At 40.7% G+C, this 16,516-nt stretch overlaps 1 protein-coding gene and 1 long non-coding RNA gene across 10 annotated transcripts in view; one reads left to right on the top strand and one right to left on the bottom strand.

Annotated features, from left to right (window-relative positions):
* Window positions 1-16,516, top strand: part of LOC140492011 (uncharacterized) — a 66,901-nt gene that overhangs the window by 18,389 nt on the left and 31,996 nt on the right. The window lies entirely within an intron of this gene.
* fnip1 (folliculin interacting protein 1) overlaps window positions 11,593-16,516 on the bottom strand; it is a 119,986-nt gene continuing 115,062 nt past the window's right edge. For all 3 annotated transcript variants that reach the window (XM_072590613.1, XM_072590614.1, XM_072590615.1), the window contains 2 exons: window positions 15,652-15,767; window positions 11,593-14,137 (listed from right to left, as the gene is read on the bottom strand). In XM_072590613.1, coding sequence (XP_072446714.1) covers window positions 14,059-14,137; window positions 15,652-15,767 — 195 coding nt within the window. In that variant the 3' untranslated portion in view covers window positions 11,593-14,058. The remainder of the gene's footprint in view (window positions 14,138-15,651; window positions 15,768-16,516) is intronic.

Raw genomic sequence — 16,516 nt, 5'->3', positions numbered from 1 at the left:
GTGCAGTGGTAGTTTGGCACACTGACCTCTACACTGCTGAAGCCAGGCACCAACTCTAAGACACCTCCTACTGCCCCCTTGACCATGACCTCATCACCCCCCCCCCCCCCCCCCCCACTGACATTCTCATTCATTTGGCTGAACTGATCCTCACCCTTAACAATTTCTCCTTCAAATCCTCCCACTTCCTCTAGACAAAAAGGGTAGCCATGGGCCCCAGCTGTGCCTGTCTTTTTGTTGACTACATAGAACAGTCCATCTTCCATCGTCACACTGGCACCAGTCCCCACCTTTTCCTCCGCGACATTGATGACTGCATCAGCGCCACCTTGTGCTCCCACGAGGAGGTTGAGCAGTTCATCAACTTCACCAACACATTCCACCCTGACCTTACATTCACCTGGACCATTTCTGACACCTCCCTCCCCTTCCTGGACCTCTCCATCTCCATCAACGACAACCAACTCAACACTGATATTTTTTACAAACCCGCTAACTCCAACAGCTACCTGGATTACACCTCCTCCCACCCTACCTCCTGCAAAAATGTTATCCCATATTCCCAATTCTTCCACCTCGGCTGTATCTGCTCCCCAGAGGACCAGTTCCACCACAAAACATTAGATGGGCTCCTTTCTTCAAGACTGTGTAATTTCCCCTCCCACGTGGTAGAAGATGCCCTCCAACGCATCTCATCCATGTCCCGCACCTCCGCCCTCAAACCCCACCCCACCCCTCCAACCACAACAAGGACAAAACCCCCTGGTCCTCACTGTCCACACCACCAACCTCCGTATAAACCACGTCATCTGCTGACATTTCTGCCACCTACAAACAGACCCCACCACCAGGAATATATTTCCTCCCCACCCCTATCCGCTTTCCACAAAGACCGTTCCTTCAGTGACTATCTGGTCAGGTCCATGCCCTCCAACAACCCACTCTCCCCTCCTGGCACCTTCCCTGCCTTGGCAGGAATTGCAAAACCTGCACCCACACTTCCCCTCTCACCTCCATCCAAGGCATCAAAGGAGCCTTCCACATCCAGCAAAAGTTTCACCTGCACTTCCACTAATGTCATTTATTGTATCCGTCACTCCCAATTCGGTCTCCTTTACATTGGGGAGGGTGGACGCCTTCTGGCAGAGACTTTAGGGAACATCTCCGGCTTCAGAGCTTGAGTTCTCTATGAAGCAGAAAACTATGAATAGCACATTCAGAAAGATGGTCACATTGCAAGTTAAGTGCAAGCAGGCAAATAAAGGAATGGGTGATGGACAGACAAATCAAAAGAAACAGGCAGATAGTGCAGAGGTCCCTGGAGGTCCTACTAACTAATTGGTTTTCTGTTCTGGACATTGGTGAGGAGGATTGGTCCTTTAGAGGAGTGCAGTAAGAGCTAATTCCACTTTGCCATAGGTAGCCCAGGTATATGAGTAGTGGGGAGCGGGGTACAGCAGGCAAGAAATGCAGTACTGATCAGGCATTCTTTAGTTAGGGGAACGCATAGGATGTTTCCATGACTGTCAGCTCGATTCCAGGGTGGGATGCTGGGGTCAAGGAACCCTGGCAAATGCAAGGTGATGCACTTTGGAACAAGGAACAAGATGAGGGAGTACTCAATGAAAGGCAAGACACTAGTAAATTTACAGGAACAGAGGGATCTTGGTCTGCTTGACCAGAGATCCTTGACGGTGACAGGGCAGGTTAGTTGGATAGTTAGGAATATATGCAGGAAACCTGCCTTTATCAGTTGAAGCATAGATTATAAGAGCAGGGAGTTCATATTGGAGCTGTACAGAATTTTGTTTAGGCCACAACTCGAGTACTGTGTGTAGTTCTGGGCTCCACACAAAAGGAAGAATATGATTGCAGTGGAGGAGGTGCAAAGGAGATTCACCAGAAGGTTGCATGAGATGGAGCATTTCAGCTATGAAGAGAGCCTGGATAATGTTTGGGAGAAGATTTGTAGCTCGGGTGCTCGTTGTTGTGGTTCTATTCGCCGAGCTGGGAATTTGTCTTGCAAACGTTTCATCCCCTGTCTAGGTGACATCCTCAGTGCTTGGGAGCTTCCTGTGAAGCGCTTCTGTGCTGTTTCCTCCGGCATTTATAGTGGTTTGTCTCTGCCGCTTCCGGTTGTCAGTTCCAGCTGTCCGCTGTAGTGGCCGGTATATTGGGTCCAGGTCGATGTGTTTGTTGTTAGAGTCTGTGGATGAGTGCCATGCCTCTAGGAATTCCCTGGCTGTCCTCTGTTTGGCTTGCCCTATAATGGTAGTGTTGTCCCAGTCGAATTCATGTTGCTTGTCATCTGTGTGTGTGGCTAGCCAAACAGAGAACAGCCAGGGAATTCCTAGAGGCATGGCACTCATCCACAGACTCTAACAACAAACACATCAACCTGGACCCAATATACCGGCCACTACAGCAGACATCTGGAACTGACAACCGGAAGCGGCAGAGACAGGCCACTTTAAATGCCGGAGGAAACAGCACAGAAGCGCTTCACAGGAGGCTCCCAAGCACTGAGGATGTCGCCTAGACAGGGGACGAAACGTTTGCAAGACAAATTCCCAGCTCAGCGAACAGAACCACAACAGAGCCTGGATAAGTTCAAACTCCAGAGACTGGAAACTTTTAAAAAGAAATTCAAATTTCCAGTTGATAGCTAGAAGCAAGATGAAACAAGGTTTCATGTGTTAACACCGTTCTGATAGCAAGATAAAAATCACTCCAGCAAAATATAATCTTTGTATGCAACTTATAGTTGAAATCATGCAGTGGAATATCCCCTTTTTATATTTGACACACCAAGAAAACACACTTCACAGATATGTGCGACACTGTCCTTAGATTGGGTTGGGATATCTGGTCGGTGTGAACAGGTTGGACCAAAGGGTCTGTTTCCATGCTGATCATCTCTGTGACTCTATGACTCTATAAGCTTGGGTTGCTTTCTTTGGAGCAGAGTAGGTTGAGGACGAACCTGGTAGAGGTTTATAAGATTTTGAGGGACATGAATAGGGTGATTAGAAGGCAATTGTTCCTCTTCATTGAAGGGTCAATAACAAGATGACATCAGTTTAAAGTTAAAGGAGGTTGAGTGATCTTTTGAGGAAAACTATTTTCATCTGGAGGGTGGTAAGGGCATGGAATACTTTCAAAGAGGGTAGTTGAGGCAAAAAATCTTGCAACCTTTTGAAAAGTACAAGGATGAGCAATTGAAATGTCATAATATTCAAGTTCTAGCCTTGTGCTGGAAAGTGAGATAAGTGGAGGTCGGAGTGGTATATTTTTGGCAGTACAGAACTAATAGGCCGAAGTAGCTGTGAGTTACAGCAGACCTTAGTGGGCAAACAGCCAGAGATCATGATCCATATTGGCACTAACAATATAAGGAGGAAACAGGATGTGGTCATGCAATCAGAATTTAAGGAGCTAGATAGAAAATTAGGAAGCAGGATCTCTAAAGTAATTTCCGCTTTACTCTCAACGACATGTGCATCCATGTACAGAAATAGCAAGGTCACTCAGATAAATATTTGGCAGGAGAGATGGTGCAGGAAAGGATCTTTTAGATTTCTGGGACACAAGGATTGGCACTGGGGAAGATGACACATGTACAAGCCGCATGGGTTGCATCTGAACAGGACTGGTTTCCTTGCAGGGTATTTTGTTAGTGCTGTTTGGGAGGTTTGAGCTAACTCAGTCGGGGTGTGTGAACTAGGAGAGAATATTAGAAAGTAATACCCAGGTGCGCACACGCTTGGAGAGGCAGAAAGCACCACAACAGAGAATAATACAGTAACAGGTGGTATCATAGTACATGAAAGTGTACTGAAGTTTACGTCAGGGTCAACGTGCATTAATGTGAATGCGCAGAGTACAGCAAGTAAAATTGGGGAGTTAAAGGTTGAAATTGCTGTGTGGGAGTATGATGTTGTGGTGCAAATAGAGGTCAAATTCAAGGAAGGGAATTGTGAATGTTAAAATATTTCTGCTTATAAGGTGCTGTGAAAAGCTGGCAAAGGAGAATAAGGAGAAAGTGAGGACTGCAGATGCTGGAGATCAGAGCTGAAAATGTGTTGCTGGAAAAGCGCAGCAGGTCAGGCAGCATCCAAGGAGCAGGAGAATAAGGAGTAGAGGTAGTGTTTGTGGGTAAGGAGGGCATTGCAATGATGAAGAGAAAAACCATTTTGAGAGGGTTCAAGCACAGATGTAAGAAATACTAAATCAACAGTTACATTGCAGGTATAAGCCATACACCACCAATTAGAGGGAAGCTTATGTCGGAAAAAATCTGCAAGGAAATAACAGAGCTGTATAAACACCATAGGGTAGTTATAATAGGGGATTTTAACTGCCTGTGCATAGACTAAGATAACAGTTGTATTCAGGAGAATTTCCTCCAACAGTAATTGACCAGTCCAAACCAAAAGGAGGCACTGCTTGGCCTAGTTCTTTGGAATTAGAATGGGCAAGTAGATGAAATGATAATGAGGGAGCATTTGGAAAACAATGATCATTGTATTACAAAGTTAATGACAATGGTGAAAAATGACCTTGTTCAATTCAGAGTCAACTGGTGACAAAGCAACTGCAAGAACTGAGCTGGATTAGGCAGACTGGAACTAAAGTTGAGAGAGTGTGTTGCTTCATCAGGGCTTATGCCCAAAATATCAATTCTCCTGCTCCTCGGATGCTACCAGTTCTGCTGCGCTTTTCCAGCAATACATTCTCGACTCTAATCTCCAGCATCTGCAGTCCTCACTTTAGCTGGAACTAAAGTTTGACAGGAATAAACAGTAGTTGAACAATGGGCCTCCTCAAAAAGAAAATTGTTTGGGTTCAATCCAAGTTAATTCCCTCAAAAGGGAAAGGTAGAATAAACAAATCCAAAGCTCCCTGGATGAGAAAGGAGATAGAAATTAAGTTGAAGAAGGAAACATTTGCTTATGCAGGCATTTGATAGTAAATACAATTGAGAACCAAGCTGACTACAGAAGACTTAAAAAGACAGTAAAGAAGAGCGATTATATGAAAAGACTGGAAGCTGACGAGGGGAAATCCCAAAATATTCTACAATAAAGTTGGTTGCTTGGAGGCAGATATTGCCATCTAGGATTATGATATTGTGACAAGAAGGGAGGCTGACTCAAAGATGGGCATGTTTGTATTGTAAAAGCATATCGATTGTAGAAGGGTTATAAAAGATGGATTAGGAACCAAGAGATTTTACGCATGAAGCAAGAGACATAGTTGAGGTTTTAAAAGAATACTTTGCATTTGTCATTACCTCCAAGGAAGATGTTACTGAGGCCATGGTGACTGAGGAGGAAACTCAGTCAGGAGAGGGGTTTAAAACAAGGAGCTATTGGACAATCAGGCAGTTCTTAAATTTTTGTAAGACACTGGGATCCGATGAGATACATTCAAGGATATTGAAGGAAGTGAGGTTGGAACCTGCAGAGGCACTAGCAACAATCTTTCTTAGATATAGAGCTGGTGCTGGAGATTCGCAAACAATCATGCCCTTGTTCAAAAAGGATTGTAAAGTTAGACCCAGCAATAACAGTCTAGTCTGTGTTTAACTTTGGCGATGGGAAAGTTTCTAGAAACAGCTGTTTGGAATAGAATTCCGTTACATGGGAAAATGAAGGCTAACCCATCATGTCCAACTAATCTTGCTGGAGTTTTTTTTTAAGTAACTGAGGGGCTGAATGAGGTGATTGATGCTGTTTATGAAGTTCATCAACTTCCAGAGGCCTTCATTTTAGTGCCATACAACAGTCTTGTGAGGATAGATCGTTAAATAAAAGGGACAAGTAGCAATGTAGGTACAAAATTGAGTGAATCATAGGAAGCAAGGGGGAATGCTCAATACATGTTTTTTGAGTTGGAGGAAAGTTTGTAGTGAAGTTCCTCACTGGTGCTGTTGGGACTGTTGCTTTTCCTGATGTGAAGATTGAAACTGACCATTCCACAGCACAAAGCTTAGGGATCACATAAAACTTGGAAGAATTATAAATTGAGAACGGGCATTGAAAAGTTTGTGGATTGGGCAGATAGGTGGCAGATGAAGCTCAGTGGCAGAAAAGGGTGAGGTGATACACTTTTGTACAAAGAGCAGAGGAGAGACTGTACGAAATAAAGAGTACTATTCTTAATAGCATACGGGAGTAGAGAGACATGAGTGTATGCATTTGTACATTATTAAAGATGGTAGGACAGGTTAGAAAGAATGTTTAATAAAGCATATGATATTCTAAGCTTCATTAGCAGAGATCAAGAACAGCGTTATGTTGAAGCGTTATGTTCAGTTGTGGATACCACATTTCAGGAAGAATCTAAATGCACTGGAGGAAGTGCCAAAAAGGTTTATAGGGATGGTTCCGGGGATGAGAAACTTCAGTTATGAGACTAGATTAGAGAAGCTGGAATTGTTTTTCTCAGAGAAAAAAAAAGCTAAGATTTCATAGAAGTTTTCATACCCATCAGAGGTCTGAACAGAGTCAGTAGGGAGCAACCATTTCTGCTTGTGAATGAATTGAAAATCAGAGGGCATAAGAAGCAAATGTGAGGTGAGAAACAAAACGTTTTCAACAGCAAGTGTTGGACTGCACTGTCTGGAAGTGAGGTGGTAGCAGCGTCAATTCAGTCAGTCAATATGGTATTGGATGATTGGATGATTCTTAAAATAGACACAAGAGCTTGCAGGGTTATGAGGAAAAGCAGAAATGGTACTAAGTCTCTCAAATCCAGTGCATAAGTGATAGGTCAAATACCTTCTGCTGCGTCATTTCAATTCTGTGATTCTATGATGCAGATTGCTTTGTCCTGGATGCTATGAAACTTCTTGAGTGTTGTTATCAAGGTGTGTTCATCCAGTTAATTGAAGAATATTCTATTACGTGCTCCTGACTTGAGCCTTGATGGTGGATAAACTTTGGGAAGTAAGAAGGTATGTTACTCACTTCAGAATTCCCAGATTCTGTTTGGTTTTTGCTGTCTTAGTATTTAAATGGTTGAAGAAGTTAAATTTCTGAGATGTTGATAGTATGAAATTCAGGAATAAAACGTTCATGGGACATGGTTACTGCCGATTGCTTGTGTGGTGCAAATGTTTGTTGCTATTTATCAGCCCAAGCCTGGACATGTATAGGATATTGATAGATAATGCTTCAGCATGGAAGGAAGATGAATGGGCCAGGACATTGTTCTGAACATATTAGAAGGAAGTAGGTCACAGTTGCTTCCCACAATTGCTTTGAGCATGGATATTCCTGAAAGGCTCAATGTTGATCATTTTTCTTTGGCAAAAGTGAGGACTGCAGATGCTGGAAACCAGATTTTAGATTAGAGTGGTGCTGGAAAAGCGCAGCAGATCAGGCAGCATCAGAGGAGCAGGAAAAATTGACGTTTTGGGCAAAAGCCCTTCATTAGGAATGGAGAGGAGGGAATGGGGCTATTTTTCTATGGCCCCATCCCCCTCTCCTTGTAAACTCTTTTCAGGTATAGTTACAGCAATAGTAAGAAACACTTCCTTCAGTGGGCAGCAATGAAGGTTAAGATATTGTAGTAAAATGCTGAAACTACTCAGCATGTCAGGACAGAAACAAGAGTTAATGTTTCAGTTGACAAGATTCATTCAGTATTTTTGCTTTTGTAAAAGAGGTGATGTTCCAAATCTGAAAATTATTGTTTCATGTATTGTACATACCACACTGTATGGTCTCTGAAGTAAACATCGAACCTCCTGCTCCTCAGATGCTGCCTGACTGGCTGTGCTTTTCCAGCACCACACTTTTTGACTGTGATCTCCAGCATCGGCAGTCCTCATTTTCTCCATGGTCTTAGAAGTGTCAATGATCCCAGTGTCCAGGTGTAAGAGAAAAGAAATAATTTTCTTGTGCTTGATGACCCATCTAACTATAGCCTAAAATTTAATGGCAATGGTAACTTTAGCTCAATTTGCTTAACATTGATCCTTGGCAGTGTGGAGGAACAGAGAGATCTGGGTGTGCAAATACACAGACCCCTCAAAGTTGCCACCCAAGTGGATAGGGTTGTTAAGAAAGCATATGGTGTTTTGGCTTTCATTAACAGGGATATTGAGTTTAAGAGCCGCGAGGTTTTGCTGCAGCTCTACAAGTCCCTGGTGAGACCACACTTGGAATATTGTGTCCAGTTCTGGTCATCCTACCATAGGAAAGATAGAGGCTTTGGAGAGGGTGCAAAGAAGGATTACCAGGATGCTGCCTGGACTGGAGGGCTTGCCCTATGAAGAAAGGTTGAATAAGCTCAAATTTTTCTCTCTGGAGAGGAGGAGGAAGAGAGGAGACCTGATCAAGGTGTACAAAATAATGAGAGGAATAGATAAGAGTCAATAGCCAGAGACTTTTCCCCAGGGCAGGATTGACTGGCACAAGAAATCAGAGTTTGAAGATATTAGGAGGAAGGTATAAAGGAGACATCAGAGGTAGGTTATTTACGCAGAGAGTTGTGAATGCATGGAATATGTTGCCAGCTGTGGTGGTGGAAGCAGAGTCATTAGGGACATTTAAGCGATTGCTGGACATGCGCATGAATAGCAGTGAGTTGAGGGGTGCATAGGTTAAGTTACTATATTTTACATTAGGATTAAGTCTCAGCACAACATCGTGGGCCTAAGGGCCTGTTCTGTGCTGTACTTTTCTATGTTCTATGATTATTGGAAAAGTGTGGGAATCAATTATTAAGGAAGTAATAGCAATACATTTAGAAAATTATAATCTAATCAAGCATGGCTTCTTGAAAGGGAACTTGTGTCTGGCTAGTTTTAGAGTTTTTTGAGGAAGTCTCAACCAGAGAGGAACCAGTAGATGTGTTAGATTTGAACTTCAAGAAAGCATTTGATGACCTTCCAAAAGGTTAAGTCATAAGAGCCCACAATGCTGGAAGTAATACATTGGCACAGCGAGAGAATTGGCTCATGGGCATGAAACAGTGAATGGCAAATGTGGGTTTTTTTCAGGTTGGCTACCCATAATCAGTACAGTTCCACAGGGATCAATGCTGGGACCACAATTGTTTGATATGTATATTAATGATTTGCAGGAAGGAAATGTACTGTAATCAAGTTTGCAAATGATACAAAGATAGGTGAAAAGGCAGTTTGCAAAAGGGATACGAAGAGTTAACAGATCTTGAAAAGTTGATTGGACAATAAGTTGGCAAATGGAGGAGAGTGTAAAAATGAAATTTCTCATTTAGGAATGGACAAAAGAACAATATTATTTAAATAGAGAAAACCTGCAGAAAGTCACAATACAGAGGGACTTGGGGGTATTTGTGCATGAAACGCAGTAAGCTAGCACAAGTACAGCAGATAATCAGGAATACTAATAGAACACTAGCCCTTATTTTAAAGATGTTGGAGTCTAAGAGAAATCTTACTGCAACTGGACAAGCTGTTGGTGAGACCACATCTGCACTACTGAGTGTAGTTTTGGTCCCCTTATTTAAGGAAAGATTTCATTTCATTAAAGACAGTTCAGAGAAGGTTCACTAGGGTAATCCTTGGTATGGAGGAATTGTCTCATGATGAAGGGCTAAACGGGTTGGGACTCTGCTCACTGGAATTTAGAAAAACGAGGGGTGATCTCATTGAAATATGCAAGATTCTTAAGGGTTTGAGAGGGCAAATGCGGAGAGGATGTTTCCCCTCATGAGAGTAAGTCGCGGTCCAGAGGGCAGAATCTTAGAAGGGGCACCAATTTAAAACTGAGATGAGGAATAATTTCTTCTGAGTTTGAGTCTTTAGAACTCCTAGCTATAGAGAGCTGTGAGGGCAGACTCCAGGTGTATATTTAAGGGTGAGATAGCTGAAGTCTTGATTTGTCAGGGAACCCAGGTTTACAAGGAAATGCAGAAAAGTAGGTATGAAGTATGTCAGATTAGCCTTGATCTATTGAATGGCAGAGCAAGCTCAAATGACCTACTCCTGCTTCTGTTTCTTACGGTCTTACTCGAGAGTAAGAACAGTGTGCATGTAATACTAGGGGGTCACAGATAACACCAAAATAGAGAATAGTACGTTAACAGTTGGAGTCAGAGCATGGGGGAAATATAATGATACGTGCAATGTATACATGCAGTATTATGTAAATAAGATTGCTAAGTTACATTCATAAATTATGAGGCATTAATAACAGAGGCCTGGATGAAGGACGGGCAAAACTCTGTGGTGGTATCAGTTAAGGAGAGCATTGTAACATTAGACAAAGAGGATGCATGAAGGGTTCAAGGACAGAATTATTTGGCTGGAACGAAGAAGGATGCAACTACATTACTCAGCATTGACTACAGACAGACAACTTGTGGGGAGGATGTACAGGAACAAATCTAGAAGAAAAATAGTGCTGTAAACATTATAAAGTTGTTATAACTGGGGACCTTATTTAGCAGAAGTATTATATGAATATTTTGCATCCATCTTTACCAAGGGAGCAGTTCATGTTGAAAGAGAAGGACACTAAGGCATTGGAAGTTTTCAAATTTGATTTGGAGGTGATATTGAAAGGTTTAGAGGGATATGGGCCAAATGCAGGCAGATGGGACTAGTTCAGTTTAGGAAACCTGGGTGGTATGGATATGTTGGACCCAACAGTCTATTTCCATGTTGTATGACTCTGAATAAGCTATTGATACTCAAGCAGTAACCAGCAATCCGATTTAGGGATATGGAAAGTTGAGTTGGAAGGAAACTTAAAACAAAGAGGATAGAATTAATAGTCTTGTTTAATGGATTACTGGAGTTCTTTTAAGAGGGTTGATGATGGTAATTCTGTTGATGTGATCTGCATGGACAGCCAAAAGATTATTTGATAGAGTGTTATACACCAGACTTGTGGGTGGCATGGTGGTTCAATGGTTAGCATTGCCGCTCAGCACCAGGGACGCAGGTTCAATTCCACCCTAGGGGTGGAGTTTTCACATTCTCTAGTGTCTGCATGGGTCCCCTCTGGTTGCTTTGGTTTCCTCCCACAGTCCAAAGATGTGTAGGTTAGGTAGATTGGTCACACTTATGATAAATATTCTTAAATCTTAAACAAAAACCTTCATATATCTAGATACAATAAGTATCAGAAGTTAACATGTGTGATCAAAAAGAAAATGTTGACTTGATATTGACCAAAAATCAGTGTGGGGGACAGATGGAATGCCACTTTAGCCTCTAAGATGAGGCAACTTCACTCAGGCTAGCCTATATTTACAATGGCATGCACTTTTCCGTAAAGCATAAGAACGCATGAGGCTTCAATAACACACAAAGGGTTTCTAAAATATATGAAAAATCGTGTCTTATTCAAATCATGTTCCTGATTTCAGGGAATTTGCAGAAAAACAAAATGCTGAAAAATGCTATTAAATTGGAGTGGTCAACATTGGTATTAAGTGAGAATTTTCTTTTCCACAAGTTAGGTAACTCACTCAATAGAAAGTTCAACATCCACCTTCCCCTCCCTTCAATAACCAATATTTTTTGGAAAATTATATTTATGATTAATTATATTTATGATTAATTAAACACTCACTGATATTAACAACTCTACATTCTTTTAGACATTTATTGCAGAAAAATTTTCCAAAAAGTAACAAATGGGAAATATGCACACATAGGGGAAGTATTTACAGAATGTACTGGAGGTCTTGTACAATTTAGCCAATAACTTCCATCTCAATAAAATAAATTAAAAAATACTGTAAAAGACATTACAATTAACATATTAAATACAATGATCTCTTTCCGTGTACAATGCTGTTAAGCTCAGCGCTTGTGTTGCAATTATTTAGAAATTACGTTGTAATAACGTTATCTTGAAAAGTTACACAAAATCTCCCTTAAGACTTTAAAAACGATGTTTGAAAGAAAAAGGTGCAAGAGAAGTTTTGTGTTTTTGGAAATGAGTACTGTTTCTGACTACAGTAAATGACAAATCAACAGTATCACTCCCAAAATATCCAAATATCCCTTATTAAAGCAAATGCTCAGTTCTAAGTTTTTTTTTAAAAAACTCTACCTTGCACCTTGCTTAGCACTATCTCAACCAAAATAAGTTCAAATCAGATTTTAAATGTTAGCCAATGCCTCTCATCTTACCTTTCATTTGATTATGACTGTGATTGAAGTAACAAGCAAAAACTTAATACATACTGTAGCTGGTTCAGATAAGTGATAATCCCAGCTAGTATATTAAAAGATAATTACTACTGTACTTCAATGACATTGAAACTGTGAAACCAAGCCACCCTGCATTTTTAATTTGCCCTGCCTCGCTTTCCCCCATTCCACACCTTAGTTCTTGACTAAGGCAGCAAAGGGACTACTGAAAACCAGACTCCAGACTATGCTGTGAGAAGCATGGAGCTCTCACTTGTCTCCAACTGGCTGCAGCTGAGATACTGAACTTAGTGTGGACGTTTGCAAGGAAATGAAGTAAAGACAAAACTAATCCACACCACCAGACTGGGATGCATTGTGCTACTCGCAGAGTCAGATAAAAGATTCCTCATCAAAACATTATTCATAAATTTATAACAGATTCCAATTACCTGAAATGGATTATTTCACCACATTAGATTTAATTTGGTTCTTTGCCCTAATTTCCCCCTCTTCACCCAGCATTTCTCCCTTTTGTTTCTGGAAGAGATTTAACTTGTCACAATGAAGCCATTGCAGACTCCCAAATCATATCCAAAACATCCCACCCAACCTGAACGAGGTAAGCTTCACTTTGTGAAGTCAGTTCTATCAAAATGGGGACATTAAACTAAATCTCCTGAGACTACCATACTGCAGAAAAAAACTGTGTAAATATTATGTAATAAATGAGGACGAGAGAATAAATTTTCAGATTGTCTCATTACAATATGTGAGGCACATATTCAGCAATCCATACCCTGAACATGTATTAAGATCAGTGTCTTCTTCTGGCCATATAAGCAATAACCCCCAAAAGGTTCCTATGTCATTAGTTCAACTCATTGTGTCGCTCCAGTACCTGAGCATGCTATTACATTTTGCACCTTCAGCAGAATACCATGCATAAAATTACCAAATGGCAAAAAACAAAACTAAGCTAAATTGAAATTTAGGAAACAGAACTGGAAAAGAGAAGTGGGAACAGAAGAAAGCCCTCGGTCCAGGATTAACTGAGGTAGGATATAAATTGAATCAATTTCCCTTCCCCATTTAGAAATAAATTTTTTTGAATGATAGCTTGATGTCAGATCGTTGGCTGAAGAACTGTTACTGATAGAAACAAATGAACACATTACTTTCCTATTTGATTTTATCAGCTATAACCCCCACATATTTACAGTTTCAATGCATAAATGATAACAACTGTAATCACAGGCAATGATTTCACTAATTAAAAGGCAATGAGTAGCATTATTGAACTCTGTCAGTTACATCATATTTTCTAAAACATTAAAACATACATTTTTGAAGTTTATTCTGAACGGGGCTTTTGTAAAAGTAAACATATAAAACATTTTTTTTCAAATACTCTGTCTATAAGAGTACAAAAAAAAATAAAAACACGTAAATATATGTTTAGGTTCAGTAAGAACAGGAGAGGTTAGTCTGACTTCTTTGAAGTCAAAAAGTTTCCAAAACATGCAAGGTCATGGTTCTAGATTAATCAGAAGACAAACAGCAATTTCATGCTCTTGCTTTCAAATTGTGGTTCTTCAGGTACACAACTCGTACTCTGAAAAAGAACATTTCACTTTCCCTTTTGGTCTCCTTTTCTAAAATTCTCCATTGTTCGTTTTGACTGTGGACAGATTCAAAGTGTTGAGAAACGTGACAGTTTTCCTGCAAAATGCAACCTGTATTCCCTTGCGATTGTGATTTTGTTCTGTGGCATTTTCATGCAGTTAAAAATCACAGAAGTGTTGCTGCTTAAGACAGAAATGACAAAACCTGGAGAATGTAAATAATTTGGTGCTGTCTTCTAGTCTGTGCAGTCATATCCCTTGCAATTGTTTTACATGGCTTGGCAATTGAGAAATTCAAAGCAGTATCTGGGCCACGTAGGGTGAATGAGTACTTGCTACAGCTGCCAGCAGGGGCAGGTCACTGGATTCGATCCTAAGAAAGGGGGAAACAGAAACAGCATTTACAAATTAGTTCTATAAAGTCAAAACAGACAATGCATACACCTTCATTTTCTTAAATCTTAGTTAGATGGTGTGTCAAAAAATAACTTCTTTGCTGTTGGTTGTTACATGTGTCAAAACATGTTTATATTCATTGGATAGATCCATCTTACTGATCTATTAATGTTTCAGAGATCAGTTTTCAATGGCTCCCTGCTCTATACTCTACTCAGTATATACATGCACCAGTCAGGAGCCAGTCACTTTCCAGTACATGCAAATTTCAATGAGAATGAATGGGATATTCCAATACCTTTCGTTTGAAAAGAGGGGGATTGAAAGACAGCCAGATATTCTGTACACTGTCAGCAAATCTGACAATTGACACTAGAAAATTACTATAAATTTGCTGGGCTGTTACACAAATGAATGGGGGATATGCCAAGCCAGGAGGCTACAGACTGTTGAAGTATAATTCAGCTCCTACTGATGGCCCACAGCACCTCATAGATGCCTAGTCTTGAGCTTCTAAATCTGATCGAAGCCTATCCCATTTAGTACAATGATAGTGCCACTCAACATGATGCAGGATATTCTCAATGAGAAGACATGGCAAATCTTACTGATACAGTCATGGTCAGATGCATCGTCAGCAGGCAGATGATGTTTTTCCCTCACCACATGCCACAGACTCAGTCTAGCAGTTTGAACAGTAGTGACACTGCGGAGTCATTCTTAGTAGTGAACAATGAAGATCCTGAAGCAGCGTACATTCTGCACCTTTACCACTCTCACCCTTGTGCAACATGAAGGAGGATTACTGATTATCAGTTGAGAAGGAACGGAATATGGTAATCAGGGATTCCATGATTTATGTTTGACTTGATAATCTAAGGCTTCATGGTGTCTGGGGTCGTCATTGAAGATTCCTAGGGCAGTTCCTTCCTCGCTCTGTACTACTGTGCTGTTTCCTCTGCTGGGTCTGTCCTGCCGGTGGATCAGGACATACCCAGAGATGGTGTTGTCTGGGATATGGTGTATATGGTACGATTCCATGATTACGACTATGTCAGGCTGTTGTTTGGCTCGTCTGGGAGGTAGCTTTCCCAAGTTTGGCACTAGTCCCCAGATATATTAAGAGGACTTTGCAGGGTTGACAGGGTTTTGTTTGTTATTGCCGTTTCTAGTGCCTTAGTCAATGCTAAGTGGTCTGACCAGTTTTATTCCTTTGCCTTTAGGATAAAAGCAGAAGAAAAGCAGCAGAGGAAAATGTAAATTAGATACGTTCAAATTCTTCCATCATTATCCCTCTACATGCATCTTTGAACAGTGTTACAAGGGCCAGCTACACCGCCAAACCTCACCAAATCACACATCTTACATAAGCCTTGTTTCCAATATTGGAAGGTTATTCAATTGGAGGAGGCATCGAAAGGACATCCACATATATGCTTGTACATCCAGATGAGAATACTGAATAGTAATCCAAACATCAGAACTCCTTACCCTAATACCATGCCCAATTCCTTGACATGTACTCTCATTTGGCCCTTAAGGTACTCTGACAACATTTTGCTTTTGAAATACAGCTCCTGCAGCCGATCTTCAAGATGCATTATACACTAAATGAAAAAAAATTAGAAAATAAAATCAGTTCAATACCTTATGTACAAGAAATCATACAATCATTTCATCATCTGAACCAGTATTTATGAAGTTAATTTGGCATCCCATCTCCTGCTATACTGAAATACTTAATGATTTTCAAAACAGTGGAGAAATCCTCTAGATTCAAATCAGATTAATGAATCCAAGTTATTTTCTATCAACTGAGCCTTAATGTGATGGAGAATGAGCTTTATCATTTTCAACTCAGTTTAATTTGCTAGAAAACAGTATTTAAAGTTTATCTTACTTGGGGACCAGAAAAAGCATGCGTATCATCTTGTAAAATGCCTCCTCCCTTGCAAACAGGGCCTTCCACAACTAGAACTTCATTCTGATGCGAGTACATGAACATTTCAACTCTAATATGGCTCAAAATCAGCAACTGTTTTCTACTCCCAATAGATAATCAAGCTGACTTGTTGCACCCAGGTATAATCCAAATATTCCTGTTGCAATGTACCATAGATCTTGTCTAGGCATCAGTCATTTTTGTAAGTTCTTTTGGTCTTTAAATAATTCACTCACTTCAAAACCATTCCACTTAATACTCCCATTGTTAACCACAAACGTTTTACACCTTCAATCTCCTTTAATAAAAATTTTCAATCTTTCCATTCAGATACTGCTCACCCTTGGTCTTTTTAATCTCACCCTCCTTCATTGACATGTCACAAGTCCTGATCATAGAACATAGAAAAATACA

The sequence above is a fragment of the Chiloscyllium punctatum genome, chromosome 20, assembly GCF_047496795.1.
Source record: "Chiloscyllium punctatum isolate Juve2018m chromosome 20, sChiPun1.3, whole genome shotgun sequence".
Taxonomy (NCBI): domain Eukaryota; kingdom Metazoa; phylum Chordata; class Chondrichthyes; order Orectolobiformes; family Hemiscylliidae; genus Chiloscyllium; species Chiloscyllium punctatum.
The sequence above is the reverse complement of the archived record's forward strand: the minus strand, read 5'-3'. Positions and strand labels throughout refer to the sequence as shown.